Source organism: Perca fluviatilis, chromosome 9 (genome assembly GCF_010015445.1).
Source record: "Perca fluviatilis chromosome 9, GENO_Pfluv_1.0, whole genome shotgun sequence".
In the NCBI taxonomy this organism is placed as follows: Eukaryota; Metazoa; Chordata; class Actinopteri; order Perciformes; family Percidae; genus Perca; species Perca fluviatilis.
In genome coordinates, this window is record NC_053120.1 from 24,027,323 (window position 1) to 24,047,221 (window position 19,899).

At 41.6% G+C, this 19,899-nt stretch overlaps 1 protein-coding gene across 1 annotated transcript in view; it reads right to left on the reverse strand.

The window, feature by feature from the left end:
* tle2a (TLE family member 2, transcriptional corepressor a) overlaps positions 1-19,274 on the reverse strand; it is a 39,227-nt gene extending 19,953 nt beyond the window's left edge. The window contains exons 1-2 of the mRNA XM_039810186.1: positions 19,125-19,274; positions 9,007-9,170 (exon numbers count right to left, since the gene is read on the reverse strand). Of these exons, the coding sequence (XP_039666120.1) occupies positions 9,007-9,170; positions 19,125-19,148 (188 nt within the window). The 5' untranslated portion in view covers positions 19,149-19,274. The remainder of the gene's footprint in view (positions 1-9,006; positions 9,171-19,124) is intronic.
* Between the last annotated feature and the right edge of the window lie 625 nt (positions 19,275-19,899).

A 19,899-nucleotide genomic window follows, 5' to 3' on the forward strand; every position in this document is an offset into this window, starting at 1 on the left:
GTTTGGTGGAGGAAAATTAGAATATGATTAATACCGCAACATTACCCCCAGCCGCAACAGGTAATAACAGCCTCATCCGCTCCCCTTCTCCAGCGCGGCGTGCACACACACATAATTGACTCATTTATCATTGCCAGTCAGTTGAGGAGAAGAGGGACGAGGGAGGAGAGAGAGAGAGAAGCATGGCGAGAAGTGGGAGAGGGCGGTGGAGGTAGTGAGGATTAACCCCCCCCCCCCCAACCCTATAGATTTTATTACAGTGGAATTGCCTCTCACTAATGCGACTGAGTGCGCGCCTGCCAGTGTGTTCATCACGACAAACTTGGGATGAGCTTGGAGACGCACACACATGCACGCACGCACAGAGATAATAAGATTGTTGTTGAAATTCCTGTTACCAATGTGTTGCTGTGATTAGGACTGTAACTTAAGATTGTTTTCATTAGCAATTAATCACTTGATTATTGCTTGATTTAACACTTAATCCTTTAGTCTAGAAAATGTAAAAACCAAAGTAAAAAAAAAAAAGTAAAACAATTCTAGAGCCCATGGTGACGTCTTTCTTTTTCTGTCTGACCAACAATCCAAAAACCCCAAGGATTCAGTTTATTTAATGCAGAGAAAAAAATGAAATCCTCACATTTTAAGAAGCTGAAACCGGAGAATGTTGGTTGTTAAACGACTTCAACAATTAATTGTCCTCTGCCAATCCGGCTAGGAACCTTTGTTACATGTCCTTCCTCTTTTCTCTCTCTGTCCTCATTCCTCTTTACTCTCAACCACTTAACAAAGCCATAAAATGCCCAAAACAATATTTTCTGTAACTCACCGATCAATTTATCAACTAATCATTTCAGCTCCACAAATGATGTTTAATGACAACTTATGGTTCATGGATGCATGCTTTCTTACACTACAGAATTCACAGCAGGTCAGGACATTTGTATAGTTTAAGGTGCTTGGAAATGTTTGTGGTCTGAATGCCACATTAGAAAACCGCCTTGGCTCATCAGATTTTGTTTAGCAAATGAGCAGCAGTCAGCCATGCTATTAAATACAACTAAAGAAAGTCAGGGGAAAAAAAATTATTTCTCTATACCCATAAAATCAGTAAAAGATTTTCGCAAGGCACTCCAGAAAATGCACAATAGCACTACAAGGTTGCAAATACACAAACACACAAACAGTGTGCAGTCAGACAGTTCTTGTGCTTACAGGAAAGACCCCAAGGTTGGGTTGTACTCAGAAAGAAATAACCATTCCTCACAAAATGGACTTCAAGGAATGAAATTACTGTGTGTGTGTGTGTGTGTGTGTCATTATGTGACTGTAGCAGCATAAAAGAGGGGAAGAAAATGAGGGAGAGAGGATAGGAGAGCGGTGAGCAGGAAGTGGGTATTTCATGTCGAAATTATTGCCTGTAATAATTAGTCTTTGGCTCAGCACCATTTACTGAGAGAGAGGGAGGGAGAGAACAGCAACACAGAAAAAAAACAAGATGGTGAGTGAGTGAGAGAGAGAAAGAAAGAACCGGCAAGAAAAAAGGAGACTGTGTGTGTGTGTGTGTGTGTGTGTGTGTGTGTGTGTGTGTGTGTGTGTGTGTGTGTGTGTGTGTTTGGTTCGTCCAATCTTTCACTGGCGGTGACAGGAGATAAGATGATCAGCCGAATGCGCTACAAATCTGCAGCCTGCCAGCCTTCAGACAGCTCTGTCAGTGCTGCACTGCTAACTGAACACACGTACACACACATACGCACACTGAAACACACCAACATACCACTTGGAGCATGGAAGCATTTAGGATTGTGTATGCTTGTACACACTAAACCAACATACTTTAGAGCATATACTGCAGGCATGTAGGCACACAGAAACAACACACACACACGCACACACACACACACACACACACACACACAAACCTGCTGAACAAACACAGGCATGAACACACACACTAATGAGAGCCTACAGACAGTAAAGCATCTAATTAAGATCCTGCACTTTGTAGAAATGTGCCGAGTGCCTTTTTTAGTCTCCATGTTTGAAACCTGGGTATTGTAAAAATACCAACTCCTTCCTTTCGAGTGTTCGTTTTTCTTAATACTTTTATTTTCACTATTGCCTCATTGATTATTTTACTTGAGGAACAAAGACATTTTAAAATTGGTCTTGTCTTTTCTATAAAACTATTGTCCATTTTTGTTTTGGTTGTTAAAACTGTGTTCACAGACATAATTCAAAAGAACATTGATTTTCTTTCCACAAAAAGGCATCAGTGTGAGCAGGACTGCAGAAACTGAATTATTCAATGAGTTGGTGCCAGCTAATAAAATAATGATATACTTTTTTAAATGAAAATCAGCTGTATCATTTTTCTGTAAACCGTAAAAAGTACAGTGCTTTTCCCACAAGTGTTGGGCAAGCGACAGCCCAAATAAGTTAAAACTTCTCTTTCCACCAGCTGACTGTGTGCCTGGTCTAAACAAATACACACTACAGAGCAGAGGGGGCTGATGGGTGTAGCTCTAAAAATCGACACTTTTTGAGAAGTGTCGAGTTTGAGAAGCAACTGGAAAAGTGTGTGAAGCACTGAGTATCCATGACTGACAAGTACTGAAATCTGGTATTATATGATTGGTCAGATTCTCAGTTGTTATTTTATTGTATGTTTTCCCATTAAAAAAAAATAAAAAAATCTAAATTTTTTTAACTTTGCACTGTTCTATTAAAACAAGTCTTGTGCTAAGAAACAAAACACTGATGACATTTGTTATTGTTAAAAATTAAAGGGTTTTGCAGAAAAACAGTAAAGGACGGTATCAAATACAACAGTAGTGAAACTCATGCCTCTAAGGCTAAAACTAATAATTATTATCATCGTTATCAATTAATCTGCTGTCTATTTTCTTGATTGATCTCTTAATAATATGGACTGTGAAATGTCAGAAAATAGCGCAAAATGTCCATCAAAACTTCCCAAAGCCTGAGGTGACATGTTATTTTGTCTTGTCTTACAGTCAACCGCTCAAATCCCAATTTTAAATGATATAAACAGAGAAAAGCAGAAAATCGTGACATTGAAAAAGCTGAATTTATTACCCAAATTTGTATTAATTCAGTTTCAAATTAATTAAAATGACCAATTGTGTCAGTGCTACAGTTCACAGCAAAAGCATACATCCTGATTACATTGTTATCATTTTCAGTGTAAAAACATTTCCAGGCAAATCACTCAGCACTAACCATTCTGATCCTTAATAATCCTGACATGCTGCTACCAAGTCTGGTTCCACCATCAATTCAGAACATAAACTTGTTCTGCAGTCTGGAGCCCATCTTTGTCTTGGCAAACAAGCATCATAGCTGAGACAAATGCTATACAAATACAGAGCAACCAGCCAGTAAAGAACACACACAAACATACACACACACTGATAGGAGCCATGTAGCAGCTGCACCGGTGTCGTGCATTTACAGTGTCAGGACTTAGCCCGCCAGCCTCCAGGTATGAAACTGTTCACTTTACATCACATTAACTATTGATCAACTTTTCCTCTCTGCTCCACTGGAAAAACATTCAGCTTCTCTTCCAGTCTCTACTAACACACACCCAACCACCGGGGACCCGCCTAACTCGCCCGTGTACTCTCTCAAGGGTGTGAACACACACACACACACACACACACACACACACACACACACACACACACACACACACACACACACACACACACACACACACACACACACACACACACACACACACACACACACACACACACACACACACACACACACACACACACACACACACACAGGCCAAGCATGCCCATCTTTGCTACCAGACTCAAGTGTTTGACACGCACACACAGAATTAAAAACAGGGAGAGGGTGTAGCATACAAACCAGCACACAAATAAAATGCACACGTAACTATAACAAACCCTCAGCCCTCCCTAAAGCAAATATAATTTCATAATTTGGGGAGTGACAGACAGGCAGCTACACAGAGGAATCCTGACTATTTATCTAATTATATCTGTATACACACACACAGCCTTTCTGGATACATGTACTCTGAAGATATTCTAACTCGACTCTCTGATGCTTTATAGCCACCATCAGATCTTTATTCAGTGCAGTTTAGACACTACTCAGTTCTGGTGAACATGCATTTCTATTAAGAGTGGAAATTTAATTTAAAGTGCTCATATTATGCTCATTTTCATGTTCATAATTGTATTTAGAGGTTATATCAGAATAGGTTTACATGGTTTCATTTTCAAAAAACACCATATTTTTGTTGTACTGCACATTGCTGCAGCTCCTCTTTTTACACCTCCGTTTTAGCTACAGAGTGAGGCATCTCACTTCTGTACCATCTTTGTTGGGAGTCACACATGCACAGATCCTAGGTCAGCCCTACAGTACAAGCTAGTCAGAAGCACAACACAAAGAGGAGGGAAAGAAAAAGGGAAGGGAAAAAGCCAAAAAGTATAATATGAGCACTTTAATGTTGTTGATGTTAAAACAGGTTACAGACTTACCGACGAAATACAATTTTTTTTTAATCATTAATCCATTATCAAAATAATTGCCAATTAATTCTCTGCCGATCAATTAGGTCAACTAATCCGTTCAGCTTTGCTATTATTATTTTCATTAGATGATACACCTATAATGAAAAGTGACTATCACAATTTGTTAAAGTTCAAGGTGTAAATGGTTTGTTTTATCCAACCAACAGTACCAAAGGCAAAGACATTCAATATAAAACAGAGATATTTAAAAAACATAGAACTGTGTGTGGCAATTACTACTGCTGTGTAGTATTTGGGCAGAGATGAGAGGAGTGGCTCGTAAAGGGACGAGTGGCGGCGTGTTAGACACACACACACACACACACACACACACACACACACACACACACACACACACACACACACACACACACACACACACACACACACACACACACCTAATCCCTTCCCTCCGTCTCTTTCCTGCCGTCTAATCCAACATCTATTAGAATCCAGCCACCTTCGCTGCAGACAAAATACACAACTAAGCCCTGCTATTTCTAGAGAACATTTATTTGTGTGTGGAGACAATTGGGGAGGCCCGTACATGTGTAAGTATGTGTTAAGCACATGCATCAGATTGGGAGTCTGCCTGAAAGGGTCAGTGTATTTGTGTTTGGCTCTGTGGGCGTTCAGGTCATGTTTTCCGTGCAGTGTGAACAGTGTACAAGTGGGTCTGATTACATGAAGTTGAAGCATACCAATCAGATTCAGAATCATGTGGATCTGTGCTCTGACCCATTTGCCCAAAAGACTAAGCAAGGCCATCGCTAATCCAACTGACCACTATCTGTCTGGACGTCTTCAAAACTGACTTTTTTTACGTTACGCCTGAAAAGCAAACTGTCCATCTAACAGCTTCTGAGAGTTACACAATTACGAAAAAAAAAAAAAAAAAAAAAGAAATCGAGTGGGTTTATTGTGCCGCTTGCGATGTTAAAGGGTAACTCCTGTTTTTACAACATAATGGTGTTTTGTTTTACCTCAGAGTAGCATATGGCTCAAGAGAAGTTGACATGCATGACTGGGCTCCTTGGTTATTGCCATACACACAAACAATACAAGCAAGGTAAAGTAATATCATTTTTGCCATCCATATTTCAGCTGCAAGCATTTTAAATGCATTTCAAATTACATCAGCACAGGACTGGGCAATAAAACAATCATAAAATTTGACCAATATTAGCCTATCAACTGAGATGCCACGTTATTAGGTACACCCATAGACTGTAACAGTCTATGGGTACACCTAGCTAATATTTAGTCTAAACAACACCTCTCTAAAACTCCAGACAACATATAACCTTCATGGATGTAGGATTTATTGCAGGACTGTAGAGGGCATTACTTTTGGCTAGGTGTAACTAATAAACTGGCAATTGAGTGTATGGTTAATATTATGCAAAGCCGCATAACCGAATCAATGTCCAATGCAATCTCACCGTTTTGCTTTACAAAACTCTTTATGAAAACTCTTTACTTTCTATGGAGGCAAAGTTGTCATTTGTGATTTTGTAAATGTGTAGATTTTATAAACAAAATTCACTTGACTTGATGTGGAATAATTCATTTGGACTGCAACGGTTTGTAATATGATAACACTGTGATCATATCATCACAATACCCCTGAAAGTCCTACTTCAGCAACAATTTTCAATGGTAGAGGTTCAAAATGAATTCGTTCAAAATCAAAAAGGCGGCTGTATTGTTGTTGCGTCTCTAAAACACAACATGCTTACTGCCATTTGTATGGCGATTATCAGCAACCAAAACCAGTCATTCCAATTAACAGGCCCATCCCTACCTGCCAGATTAAACATTCATCCGACAGATATGTAAAAAGACATCTGACAACATCTGTTTGATAAACTGTTGCCACTGTAATGAGCTATGGTTACTTATTATAGTAGGTTACAGTGTATTAATATGCTGTGTTTTGTGCTCAGTCAGTGAGTTTACAAGCACAGCAGTAACCAGGGTATGGTCTTACCTTGGTTAAGTGAATAACCGGGTTATGCCAGTTCTCACCGTATACATGAGCGGGGAGGAATGGGGAGAATGACAGGAGTAACTCTACCTCCAGTACAGTAGGTGGCTAGCCTGACAAGCCAGACCCAGATCAAGATGTTGGGTCTGGGAACTCACCATTGACAGGGCTCAATCTGAGGGGCGGGATAAACTGTTGTCTTTCAAATTCCCTCTGCACGCAATATGATAGTGCTAAAACCAACCAGAGCAACGCTAGTTGATAGATTAAACTTTTGCCGGAACCGTTGCAACTCTGCCGTCATTATGTTAAGCCCACCCACCAACTCTATACACGATTGTGATTGGCCTGACTAGAGTTTGGTTTTTCCAGCTCGCAAGCCAACGGAGAGTTGCTAGACGACCCTGGCTGCAAATTATATTTGCTGCCGCTAGGGTGCATCTAGATTTCTGGGCTAGTAGGTGGCGCTCTGCCAACCCACAACTGGCTTTTTCTTCTGGTTGACCTAGGTCAACATTACACCGGCCTTTCAATTAGTAAAATTTAACAACTTAATGTTTCATTTACACATTCTTGTCACAGCGTAGGAACGCACAGTGTTCACGCCAGACGACTGACAACTTGTTCGGCTGATTAGAACTTTATCTGTAACCAGGGTCAGGTGGAGGCAAGCAGAAGCAAGCAAGCTAGCTAGCTAGTCCTTAATGCTTGGCAAGAGGGCGATGCTCCAGGTGTATTGTAACACTTGGTGTTACCTTGAACAGCTGCTGCCAGTAGAGCTGATCACACCGTCTCCACCATCAGATTCAGGGGTGACTCATGTTCACTGAAACGCTTATTTGTCTAGGTGAGTGCTGCTTAAAAGGTGGTTCACAGTAATTTTTTGTCTTAGGTCTAGACAATAAAACAAATGATAACTCACTGTCCTAAGTGTAACCTATTTTGAAATGTTCATGAATAAATCTGCAACAACCAGTGACATGTTGCCAGAAGTTCAACCAACAGATAACACAACAAACATGTCAGAAGTGAGCCAACATGATAAAGTAAATGCTAATGTATTAGGTCTTTTAGTACTATTCGAGCACGAACACACGAACCGAACACCACCGAACACCGCAACACACACGAACACACACACACACACACACACACACACACACACACACACACACACACACACACACACACACACACACACACACACACACACACACACACACACACACACGGCTCTCGCCAGGGGCACCATACAAAAGACGTGGAACAGAAAGGGAGGGAGGGAAGATTCTGGCCGGCTAAATCAAAGCAGGATAAGGGGAGAAGAGTGAGGGGGGTCGGGACCCTGTGAAGGTGTGCCACGAGAACAGAGAGTGGAGAGAGAAGGCTGGGACTCCACAGCCAGCCCAAATCCCACATTTAAAAGGCATTCTGGGAACATTCCTGCACATCCAATACACCATACAGTAATGCAAAAGGAGAAGCCTGCATATTTATGATATACTTAAACTAATGCATGCATATGTCTTATTGTTGCACTCGCTCAGAGATTGAGTGTGTGTGCATGCATGCATGTATGTATGCATGTATGTATGTATATGTACAAGTAAGACAGTAGAGTAAGCAAGGGCAAATAAATGACGTGTTGTCTGGCAAAATAATTAAACCACAACTCCATGCAAAGTTCTATGGCAACACACTGCACTGGTCGGTCAAATACACGTAGGTGCACATTCCTGGTAGATTACTTTGTGAACGGGGGAAATTCCACTGTTTACCACTCAGTCGTCCAGATGGAGCTTAAAATGATTGTCTCTGTGATAACTTTACAGAGCTGTAAAATCCTGTCTGAGTATTATAAACCACTGCAGTGTTCTGATAATTCAGAAAACTCATGGATCTATTACCCAAACTGGCCTTCCTGGGTCGTATTTCATCATCTCACCTGTACCCGACGCGTTATTATGGAACCCACGCAACTTCTAGGAAAGGCCCGCCCTTCAATAGCATTCACACACTACTATTGGCCAGGCGTCCATGCTTACGCAAGGTAACGTAACCTGAAATATTCAGGTCCTATCCCCTGACCAATCGGCTATCCTAACCTTAACCACTCGAGGTCAATGCCCAACCCCAACCAATGGAGCTGCTTTGTAGGGCGGGCCTTTCCCTACGAGTAAGTTACGTGGGTTCCATAATAAAGCGTACCTGACGCAACACAGTGCCTTGTATTTTTTAAACACAGCGCTGTTATTCGTCTAAATGCCAAATCTCTCTCCCTCACACACACACACACACGCGCGCGCGCACGCACACACACACACACACACACACACACACACACACACACACACACACACACACACACACACACACACACACACACACACACACACACACACACACACACACACACACACACACACACACACACCCCACCTGTGGTACTGGGTCTGGAGAAACTGAAACTCCTCCTTGATGCGGTCCAAAGTTTCTGGGTAGGTTAGTTTCAATGACTGGGGCGTCCCTGATGCTGCTGCGGCTGCTGCTGCTGCGGCTGCCACCACTGAGGCCGAAGACCCCGGGGGTGGCTGCAGAGGTGCCTGAGACGAGAAGAAGACAGCCAACTTAGGGGGTTTAATAACAGATGTAGTAGTACAGAATAGTTACAATAATTATTGACATCTGCTTCCAAAATTGTGTCAACATCCCAGGGCCAATGGCTGAGTAATTTCGGTGTAATCTGACTAATTTCATACGGTAAAAGAAAAGCTTCACTCAGTTTCTTCAAACTAAGAAGCTGCACCTACAAAGACTAATACAAAACAACCACAGGAAACAAAGACCTACATGAGCACCACATCTGTACCTACATGCCTGTGTGTAACTATAGTGAGGGGCTGTCTATTACAGAGACACTGACGTCACCAGCAGAGAAAGATGTGAATGGATCTTGGATGGGAGGGTGGAGAGACACAACAGCTTCTTAGCCAAATGAGCACACTTTGTTTAATTGCAAGTCTGAGTAGAAGAAAGAAATAAAGAAAGAAATAGAGCGGTGGAAGGGATAAAAGTAAGGGGGAAAAGGAACCCATCATGGCTGAAGACCCCTCCCAACCCTGTGCTTAGTCTCCCATCTCTGCAGGGTTCAGAGCAATTAGGGGACTACAACCATAGGGGTAATGCTGCAGGACAGGCAGACAAAAGGGGGCTGAGAGCTGGACTAGGAGGGTGGTGGGGGCTGTCCGTCTGTCAGTCTATTTGGCTCTCTGTCAAAATAACAGAGTGCAGAGGCCAATGGGGCCTGGGACAGCCAGTTCACAAGCTTCATGACGGTCAAGTACGACAGTGAGGTTAAGGGATAGCCACGTACTGTATTTTTTTTGGAAAGCACAGACTACTTTTCATATGGCTCTGTTAGTTTATTAAAGGCCAGAGTCTTGTCATTGACTGAAAAACCTGTGATGGGAGGCATAAAGAGAGAAGGAAGATTGTGGGAGGACTGACGAAACCCTCAAACAGCAGAGCAGATTTTAGCGTTGCATTATCTTAAAGATGTTGTTGAATTTCTTAAAGATCAAGTTGAATTTTTAGAGGTTTGTAACATTTGCCTATAGAATAAAAAAAAAAATTTAAAAAATGATGCTTATGTGGAGTGGACACTGTTACAATACAGCCGCACCTGCATTCAAGTTTTTACCTCGGACAGTCGTGGAAAATATTTCTCTTAACTTGTAGTCGTGTAGCGTCGTTTGATGTCCTAGACATCAACAATGGCTGTCGCACATGCTTAATGAACAACTTAATCACATCACCCAACTCCCAATGCCAAAATTAATGCCAGGGACAGTGTATTTAAGATGTTCAAGTCACCTACAGTTCATACACGTATGTGTTAGGAAGGAGACATGTATGTCCACATGTGTGTATATACAATGTGAATGCAACGAGGAAGGTGTTTTAGCGGGTGTAACATCAGAAGAGAGGAAAGCAAATACTGAGGAAAGACGAGAGAAGCGTGAAGAGAGAGAGCGATCTGAGTTGAATAGAGGAGAGGTTGAAGAAAAAAAAGATAAGATAGAGAGATATAATACGTGTGAGACTAGCAAAGTGAGATTGTAAAGTACAGAAAAGAGCAGGAGAAAACTGAATGTGTTTTGAAAGGAGATGGAAATTAGAAAGAAAAGGGAAAAAGAGACAAGAACGGAACAAAACAGAGAAGATAGGAGAGGGGCTGTGGCCTCATTGTTCCTCTTTCTAACAAGCTGCTCTCAATCTGTCGGCCAGATCCCCCTTTCTAGAGCACACACACTCACCCCTTTTCTTTTATACACAAACCCACCATCACACACAAACACGCACACGAAAAGGAGCACCAAGGCCATTTTATAAGAGGATGGAAGGAAGAAGAAAGAGGCAACCATCCTTCTCTCCCTTATTCTTTAACATTTTTCGTGGTTTTCTATTTCAACATGTGGACAGAGAGGAGAGGGAGCATCTTCCTCACAAATGGAGGCATGGCTGAGGCGAGAGAGTTGGTTTTCATTTTCTGATGTTCAAGAGAAAAGAAAAAAAAAAAAAAAAACCTTACGCACAACTCCAGACTGCTGGTTAAGTTTGTTGTTATGATGATTCACACCAGACTAGACTGGACGCACAAGACAGATGCTGTCTCAGAAACACAGGCAAAGCATTGATCCTGTCCCTGCATACATAACCTCTTTCCTACTACTTACATTTCCTATGAACCATTGCTATTAGTCTGTCAGGCAAACAGCTGAGCAGGCTTTAAAGTGAGAGGTCGGGTCATCAAGCTGACCTCGTGACCTCTGGGAATGGATCTGGGCTTGGAGCCTCACCTGATAATCCTACACTCAGTTATTCCCTCCCTCTCGGCCGTGTCCTGGCTTGAGCGCAAACAAGAGACACGCCGTCTGCCCTTGAACAAAAGCTTACATAGACTAAAAATCGCTGTTACACAATTACAGACTAGATCTTCCTGTGGCTCATACAATCACAAAGTCAGGTTCTGTAATGCTGGGGAAAGATTGCATGAGGTTGGGCGGCATGAGGAAGGAAAGATATGATTAGAGATCATCTGATTCTCATCGGTTTAGATAAATCAGTGGGGAGGTGTTTACAGGCCCCCATACATTGTGACCTGTTCTGTTGCAAAAAGCCTGTTCAGAAAAAAAGGCTAAAGTTAGGGGCTTTATGGCCGCCTATTGCACAAGCTGAATGACAAAAACCCAGATATGACCCTGTTACATCAGATGTATGGGCACGCAGACACATGTTCACACTAATCTCTTTCTCTCTTAGCTCTTAAAAAGGCCTAAGTCAATTGCAATGATTAAATGCAGACCTTATGATGAGGGGATGAGAGAGAGCGTGAAGGGGTCATCTATATTTAAATCAGACCTCACATCCCTTCAGTGGGATAGGAAATAAAGCCGTTTTAAACATGCTAACTGGGTGAGAAATGGCTAAACACGAACCATAGCACTATGCTAGCAACATAACAATGAAGAAATGTTGCAGCAAAACAGCATCCATGGACAATTCTGATGTGAAGGGACCATTAACTGTGTGGCATTCCCTGAATGAAATCATTCCTGTTTTCATTTGAGTAACCACTAATTACACCGCAAGCAACAAACCACTATGACCTCACATCCTCGCTCTAACCCGCTACCCTCAAAAAAAACCATGTGCACACGCATTCACAGACGAGACAACACGCCCACACATGCCCACTACAAACACTAAGTGGATGTGTGCACGACTAAGTTTTCCACAAGTATTTACAAGCACACATGCACTTTATTGTATTGACACATGTAGCTCCTACGTCAAATATCAATGGGAATCTGCAAGAAGTGTCTCAATCCTTACGAGCCACGCTGAAGCACAGTCATACATAATTTGCTTATGGAGCTGAAATGGGGCCATCAGTGTTATTATGTGGTTGTGTAAACCATAAGAATATTAGGTTCACTTTTAAAGAACCCTCCTGTCTTCTTCGTACATCTGCAGGGGATGAGGGGAGAAATGGGTTCCTCTTGGATTACGTCTTACATTTTCCTTCCCTTTTGCAATTTTCACCACTTAAAATGCGTTTTTCGCATGTAGCAAAAGGACAAGATTCTCCCAAGCTCTTTTATACACAAAGCTCCCACTACTTTGTTATGAGTGGTTGCCACGTTCTTGTTTCTTTTCTGCTACATTGCCTTTATTATAAATCCTGGACATTGATAGCTTATACCAAAATTTCACTGGTAGCTAAAGAAAGTTTAAATTCAAGGTGAAATGGTCCTGTTCACACAAAAACAAGACTAAAGGCAGACATGCTAGCAGGTCTGTGAGACTGTACTTCCATACAGTGGTGCTTTAAGATAAATGCTAACGTCAACATGCTAACATAATCACAATGACGATGCCAAGCAGGCATCTTAGTTTAGTGTGTTAGCATTCAACATTAATTAGCACACAGAGTACGGCAGGGGCTGATGGAAATGCCATTAGTTGTACAGGTATTTGGAAAATTAGGGATGCACGATTCAGAAAATGTCACAATTCGATATAAATCTTTAGGCTCAAGATTCGACAAAATCGATTCGATAAAAAAAAAAAAATGATCCACAGTATGTAAATGTAGTTACTTTTCCCATGTGATTGCAGTAGACATACAATTTAAAAGAAAAGAAACACAACAAATTAAATGTAGTTTGATATTACTTTATAATTATGTCTTCATACAAAAATAAAAACTTTTCCAACTAAAAACGGCAAAGTGCCAAGCTTTGGCCAGCTTTCAAATACATTTAATTCAAGTATAAAACTGATAAATAATTTTGTTCAGAGCATTGAAAGAGAGTGTGTTGGTTGACTGGCATGTCAGGTACTTTAAGTTGTTGTTCGTCCACGTCTTTAATGTTAATCTCTGGGTGATGCGAGTTCTGAAGTTTGTGGTGTTTCCAAAATACTTAACTTTCGCTTTGCAAAGCCTGCATATGGCATGATTCCTATCAAGTTCTGTCTTCCCCTCGAGATTATAAAAGCCCAAATGTGCCCAAACTCTCGCCTTCACTGAGGATGGAGCAGGTTGAATAATTCTTTCTGTGAAGTTTGCCATTGTTTGCGCCGACTAAACTACTTCTGCTGCACACTTTTGATTATAGAGTGCCGAGGCGTCAGTGTGAATTTGACACAGTGGCATCTATGGGAATGGCGAGCTAAACTCATTTCAGGACAATAGTATACACGCCATTAGAAAATCAAAAATAAATAAAAATATGAATCGATTTTGGGAATTCTATGAATCAATTTTGAATCTGTAGAGAGTTGAATCGCGATACGAATGTGAATCGATTTTTTTTGCACACCCCTAACATAAATGATTTAAAATGATCATTTTGAGAGGAACATGGATGTCAGTATCAATTTGAATGGCAATCCCGCCAATAGCTGTCAAGACATAAAAAATTAAAAAAAAAAAAAAAAAAAAAAAGAAGTGAACCTCATGGTAGTGCTACATGAACAGCCAATGTCATTAGGATTCTTCCTCTGGGCACCGTGAATATCTAGTATTTTATCTTAATCCAGCCAATAGTTGTTGAGATATTTCAGTCTGCAGTTGGAACGGTTTATTGCCATCCTTCAAACCAGAAATGTTTGGATTACAGTTTCGTATTTGTTTAATCGGAGCGCTGTCTCTGTCTGTCTCCTTTAGCTGGGAAGATGCTGTGCTGCTGCCGCCCTTCATATAGCTCGGCCCATTAGTCAGGCCACTAATTACACTGCTTACCCTCAGAGTCAATCATCAGAGTAAACACCCACCAAGCTCTCTCTTTCCCTCCCCCCATCTGACCAAGGACGCAGTGACAGTAGGTTTAAAACCCAGAAAAGTATTTCTGAATGTGTATCTCTGCGTGTCAAAAGAAAGAAAGCTTCTTATAACAAATTATTCAAACACGACTGTCAACATTCAGCGATGATTTGCATTGTTAAAGCGGCTTGCGGTGGGGAAGAAAAGACACAGGTTTATTGCCCCCCCAAACCTTCCATCAAGTGGCTATCTGCTTGGCTCTGTGCTGGAGAAACGCCCTGGTAATCTCTCAATGATTCCTGCACTTAGAGGGGAGGGGCTGCCAGGCACCTGTTTCATTAGCACCACACATCTTTCTTTCTCAGTTTTCTGCCCCCCCCCCCCTCCCCCCCGACCCCTCCACATCCTCATTCCTCTCTCCTTCCTCCCGCAAGCCTCGTTATTCAAATCCCCCTGCTGTCAGCCCACATTAGCGAAGCGCCACAGTTTGCCTGTCAGCTGGCTTAATTGCTGGAGGTGCCTTCTTTTATTAGGTAACCCCCTCAGCTCATTTGTTCCTTCCACCAAGACGCACCTCCACAACAGCTTGTGTAAACCTGAGATCCATTCCGCCTCTTTTCCTTCTGCCTTTTCTTTTTCTCTCTCTCTCTCCTTCCTTCTCTCTCTGTCTCCATCTAATCGGTGGCTGAGCAAAGCAGGCGGGCTCCTGATCGATAGCCACACTCTCACCACTGGACAACAGTGGTGATAAAGAGCTAAAAGCATGCTAGTACTTGGAGAATGGATGCTTGCTTGATGCTAGCTCTAAGGACAAGGAGAAGGCCTCAACTCAGTTACTCACTAAGTACTCTCCCCACAACAGTCTGTCTCCTACCTTAATTATGTTCACCGACTAGACATTCATTTAGAAAGACCACCTCCTTGAAGGGTTTGGTATGATGAGGGGAGATAGGAGATATGCACATGAAGATTTAGGCAAGTATTTAGTTGAAAACACATTTTTCCTTAATCAATTATGTACAGGTCTTCATTTCACGGCCCCAAAACTCTCGAAAAAGGTCCTACCATCACTGTTGACATTTTGAAACTCACAACTGTGAACTGTTTCAGCTGTTAAGTTGGCACTGCAATGATGAGTACAGTGACAGTGCATTAAGGTCCACATGGTGTGATGGGAAGTCACCAGGTACTTAAATATCAGTTAAAAAAAACACATCAACTGACACCACAACATCCAATTTGTAATATGGCATTGATGCTAGGTTTGGTTTTGGATTACATATTTACCTAATTACACAGCTTAGGTGACACTAACCCATTATAGAACTAAGAAAAGGTCTTAAGTGCTGGAGTCTGTAGTGTGCCAAAAGGTTTATTTGATACATACATTAACAAGAAACATCTGACTTTGGAAATGCCTCTGTACAGTCCCTGGAGACCGTGCCACATAAACTGAGCTTTTCAAAAGAGTCCATTGGGAAGAGAATATCACTGCCAACACACCCAAGCTGTCTACAGTGTGTAACAACTAGAGCTGTAACAGCTCCAAATTTTACTGTACAATTAATTGTCTTAGAAATAATTTCTGTTAATATAATTGTCTGTTTCAGTCCAATTTAAAAATATTTATATATGCATTACTTCTGCAAACAAATTAAAGTTTTGAATGAATCCTAGGATACATCTTTTGGTTATATCACTCTTATGTGACCCAGATAATGCAATGACACTGGTACACAGCCTATAAAGTAAAGCATGCCTATTTATTATCATAATACACTGTATTTTTTCTTAAATGACCATAAAACTGACAAACAGTCATGCCCCTTAGGACCTTAGCTAATGTTCGCAATTCATTGCGGTCAAACAAAGACACGGCAATTATGTATGTATGTATGTATGTATGTATGTATGTATGTATGTATGTATGTATATATATATATAAAATTGTTACAGGCCTAGTACCAACAACTACAGCATATATACAGAAGCTCAAACTAAGAATCAGGACAGAGATCTAATAAATGATCACAATGGACAGTTTGGGTAGCAACCAAATTAGTGGTTTGGATAATAATGCCCAAATAGATTATGAAATGCTATAAAATATGTATAAACGACTGGCTAAGCTACAAATATTGAACCAAGGTTTACCCACAATAGTAGCCAATTCACAACCTCTCCCCCAGTTTAAGGCATTGTTCAGGATAAAATGGTTGGCAGGGGGATATTGGTAATATTATGACCAACCTTATTGTGACCTTTGAGAGGTTTGGATGTCTTTGATAACTCACTGATAATTCTATTATCTCGCACAGATCAGATCTACTCTACTTTGGCAACAGAAAGATCTTTAAATCTACCTGATAATGCCACCATTTTGTCTAAAATGTATTTTATGTCTTAGTTGTATTATTTCAAGTGGGTCAAATGTGTCATCATTACAGGCCAACAAAACAAATTGGTAGTTTGGGATTTTAACAATTTTATACTCTTTTATGCTCTGATATTTTGCTTTCTTCTTCTTATCCATTTATGTCTGTGTCTACAGCATAGCTGTGAATGTTTCGGTCACTGTGGCAGATCTAAAAAAAAAAAAAAACATTAATGATTAACGACAGCCAGCCATCGTGCCATGTCCTATACACTTCTCAGATAGTATATTGTAATGGGCAAAATCCCAAAAATCATCTGAACACAGAAGGGCCAGAAGCATGTTTCAACAATGTTTCTAAGCTGTGTTCATGTAATGTGGGCACCACTGCTTCATTTCATTACAACGGTGCACACAATTGGATTTTTAATCTCTGGTGAGGAGAGGTTCAGTATAGGTATGCACTGCATTTGGTCAGTACACTATGAAGCTATAAACATGTATGTTTAACAACAGGCTACCTGGCAGATACCAGCAACAAAGTCTCTTGTTTCAGATCTAAAAATGCACCCAAGTGTGAAATGAATGTAGCACAGTTCTTTATTAATATTTGAAAAATATATATATTTACATTTGCTAATAGGGGTCATGTCATGTTTATATAATATATGGGTCACATCCTATACAGCAGACCAGTATCTAGTGATGACAGGTTACAGCCAGCCTAGCATCTCAGCCGGTTTGCCGGGTTGAGTGGCCCTTCGGTCCGAGGTGCAAACAAGAGCTGCTGATGGCCGGAGACTTTCTGAGGACGGGTGTCTCACGTGGTACTGTTGAGTTCTGCGGAGGTTTGAAATGAAGCAGGGCCGCTGGCCTAAACATTCCACCCAGACCCGCCACAGGCTGCCCCTCTCACCCTGGGACGCCTGCCCATACATTAAGATGTGGTTTGGAGCTCTCACAGGAACACATTGAGGAGAGGCTAGATGAGAGGGATTGGGTTTACAGTGCAAACCACAGACCCACAGTCTGCCTCCTGCCCTGCCTTCCTGCATTCAACTATACTACATACACAGCTGCTGGTGTGCGAGTGTGAGGTTTGTGTATGTGCTGTGTGTTTCAAAAGAGGGGACTCACAAGATCGCTTTATCACTCTAAAGGAAGTACAGGCTGAAATGATTAAAGTTACAATGCTAGTTGCAATTTAAGCCTAATGCAAACACATAAAAGCTAAAAATTAAAAACAATGTTGTTTGGAGTCTTTACCTGCAATCATGAATTTGTGAGAAGATTGAATTAAAGTGGCATACACACATTCACATAAAGTTATATTTCACTGTTTGTTAATCTGGTTTCAATGCATGTCAACACACTGTCAGGGGCGGGGTGCAGGGTGGCGTGGCTGAGGGATGTAGATGAGGGTTAGGCAAATGAGCAGGTCTTAATTGATACTTCACACAGCTGGAGGACCAGTGTTTATGTATTTCAGTCTGCTCAAAAGCTCTCCACCTAACTCGACTAAAACAAATTAAAGCCATGCAGCATGAATTTCGATCCTAACCTCGCAGAGATCCATCTCAAAACACAGGCAGCGTGCCAATTTCTTTCTCATTTTCACAGCCACATTACTAGCCCTTGTAGAGGACTTTTGGCAATCGCGGTTAGCTTCTTTAAAAAGGGGCAGCTTCTAGTTTTCCGTCCATCAAATCAGCAAATCAGTGGGGCATGAGTCTCCCTTGATATGAATGAAAAGAAATTAAAACAAAAAGCAGATTTTTTTTTTTTTTTTTAAACAATGAGTGGCACTTGAGAAGGGCAGACCATTGAGTGAAGGTGTCAACAAGCCAAGCTGACTCACTCCCCTCCTCCTCACAGCCTGTGAGGAAGGGACAAACAAACACACACTTCATCATCTGGGTCAACTCCATGGGAATATGGGAATAGAAGGAGGCTCCGTGTTTCTAAACTGGTGGTGGCCACGAAGGACATGAGATTCACACACAAAGACACGCAGCAAAGTTGGACGTTGGACTAAACCCCTACTGACAGCAATTTGCCTGAACTTCATAAATGGAAAGATTACACAGGGCGTTAATATAAAGACAAACATGAGAATATGTTGTAGCTATGTAACAGCCTATAGTATCATAATTCTCCCACAAAGGAGTCCCCGGATATACACTGTAAGGATGACAAAGACACAATTTGGGCTTGTACTTTCTTATTGATGCACAATACGGTTTTAAAAACAACCTGGCGTTTATAACACACACGTTGTTTTTAATAGAGGTTCCGGATATAAGACAATAACCTCGTTAAACGCGTGTAGACGGTTACATAGCGTAGCCTACTTACCGGTGGTCGGTTTTGAGGAAACATTGTAGCTGCCGACTTGTGTGCCTCCGTGTGCGTGTTTTTTTTTGTCCTTCTTCTTTCTCGCTTTTGGGGCGGAAAGCTTCGTCGAGAAATACGAGCAGCCGATTTACTATCGTTGGTCTCAGAGAGGCATTTGGCCCGGTTTCAAATGTAATGGCAAAGCTAGTCTCGGCTCGCTCATTCCTTGCTTCAAGACTCCTTTGTTCTGGGTTATATCTCCAACCGCACACCGCACCGCACTCGACGTGTAGTGAGGACGGGGAGAGGAGAGGAGAAACACCCGGTCCGAGGACGCCTTCTTCCAAGTCCTCAACTTCGCTCTTCCGCCAATTGCAATATCTGAATTGGGTTCTCTCTCCGATGTGTCTTCGCCGTCTGTAGCATAAAGACCAGAGCGGGGGTGGGTGGGGGGGAAATGTGGTTTGCTTGTGGCTTCAGAGACGGACACACCACCGGCACATTCAATGCAGCCGCAGCCTCTTTTGTCTCGCTCGTTGGCCTGCACTCTTTTCACACAACACTCCCAGTCCCTCACTCTCACTCCCCCCTTCTCTGATCCTCAATGGGACATAACATATGAGTAGCTTTCTTTAAGGAGGGGTAAAGACACTGTTTCCCCCACACAGTTTGAATTAATAACCTTATGATAGTTTTGGTGATGTTTTTTTTTTCTTGCAGGAAAATGTATTCAATCCAATCCAAACCATTTAAAGTTATAGACTAAATACTGGGCAAATGAGAGCATCGAGCATTC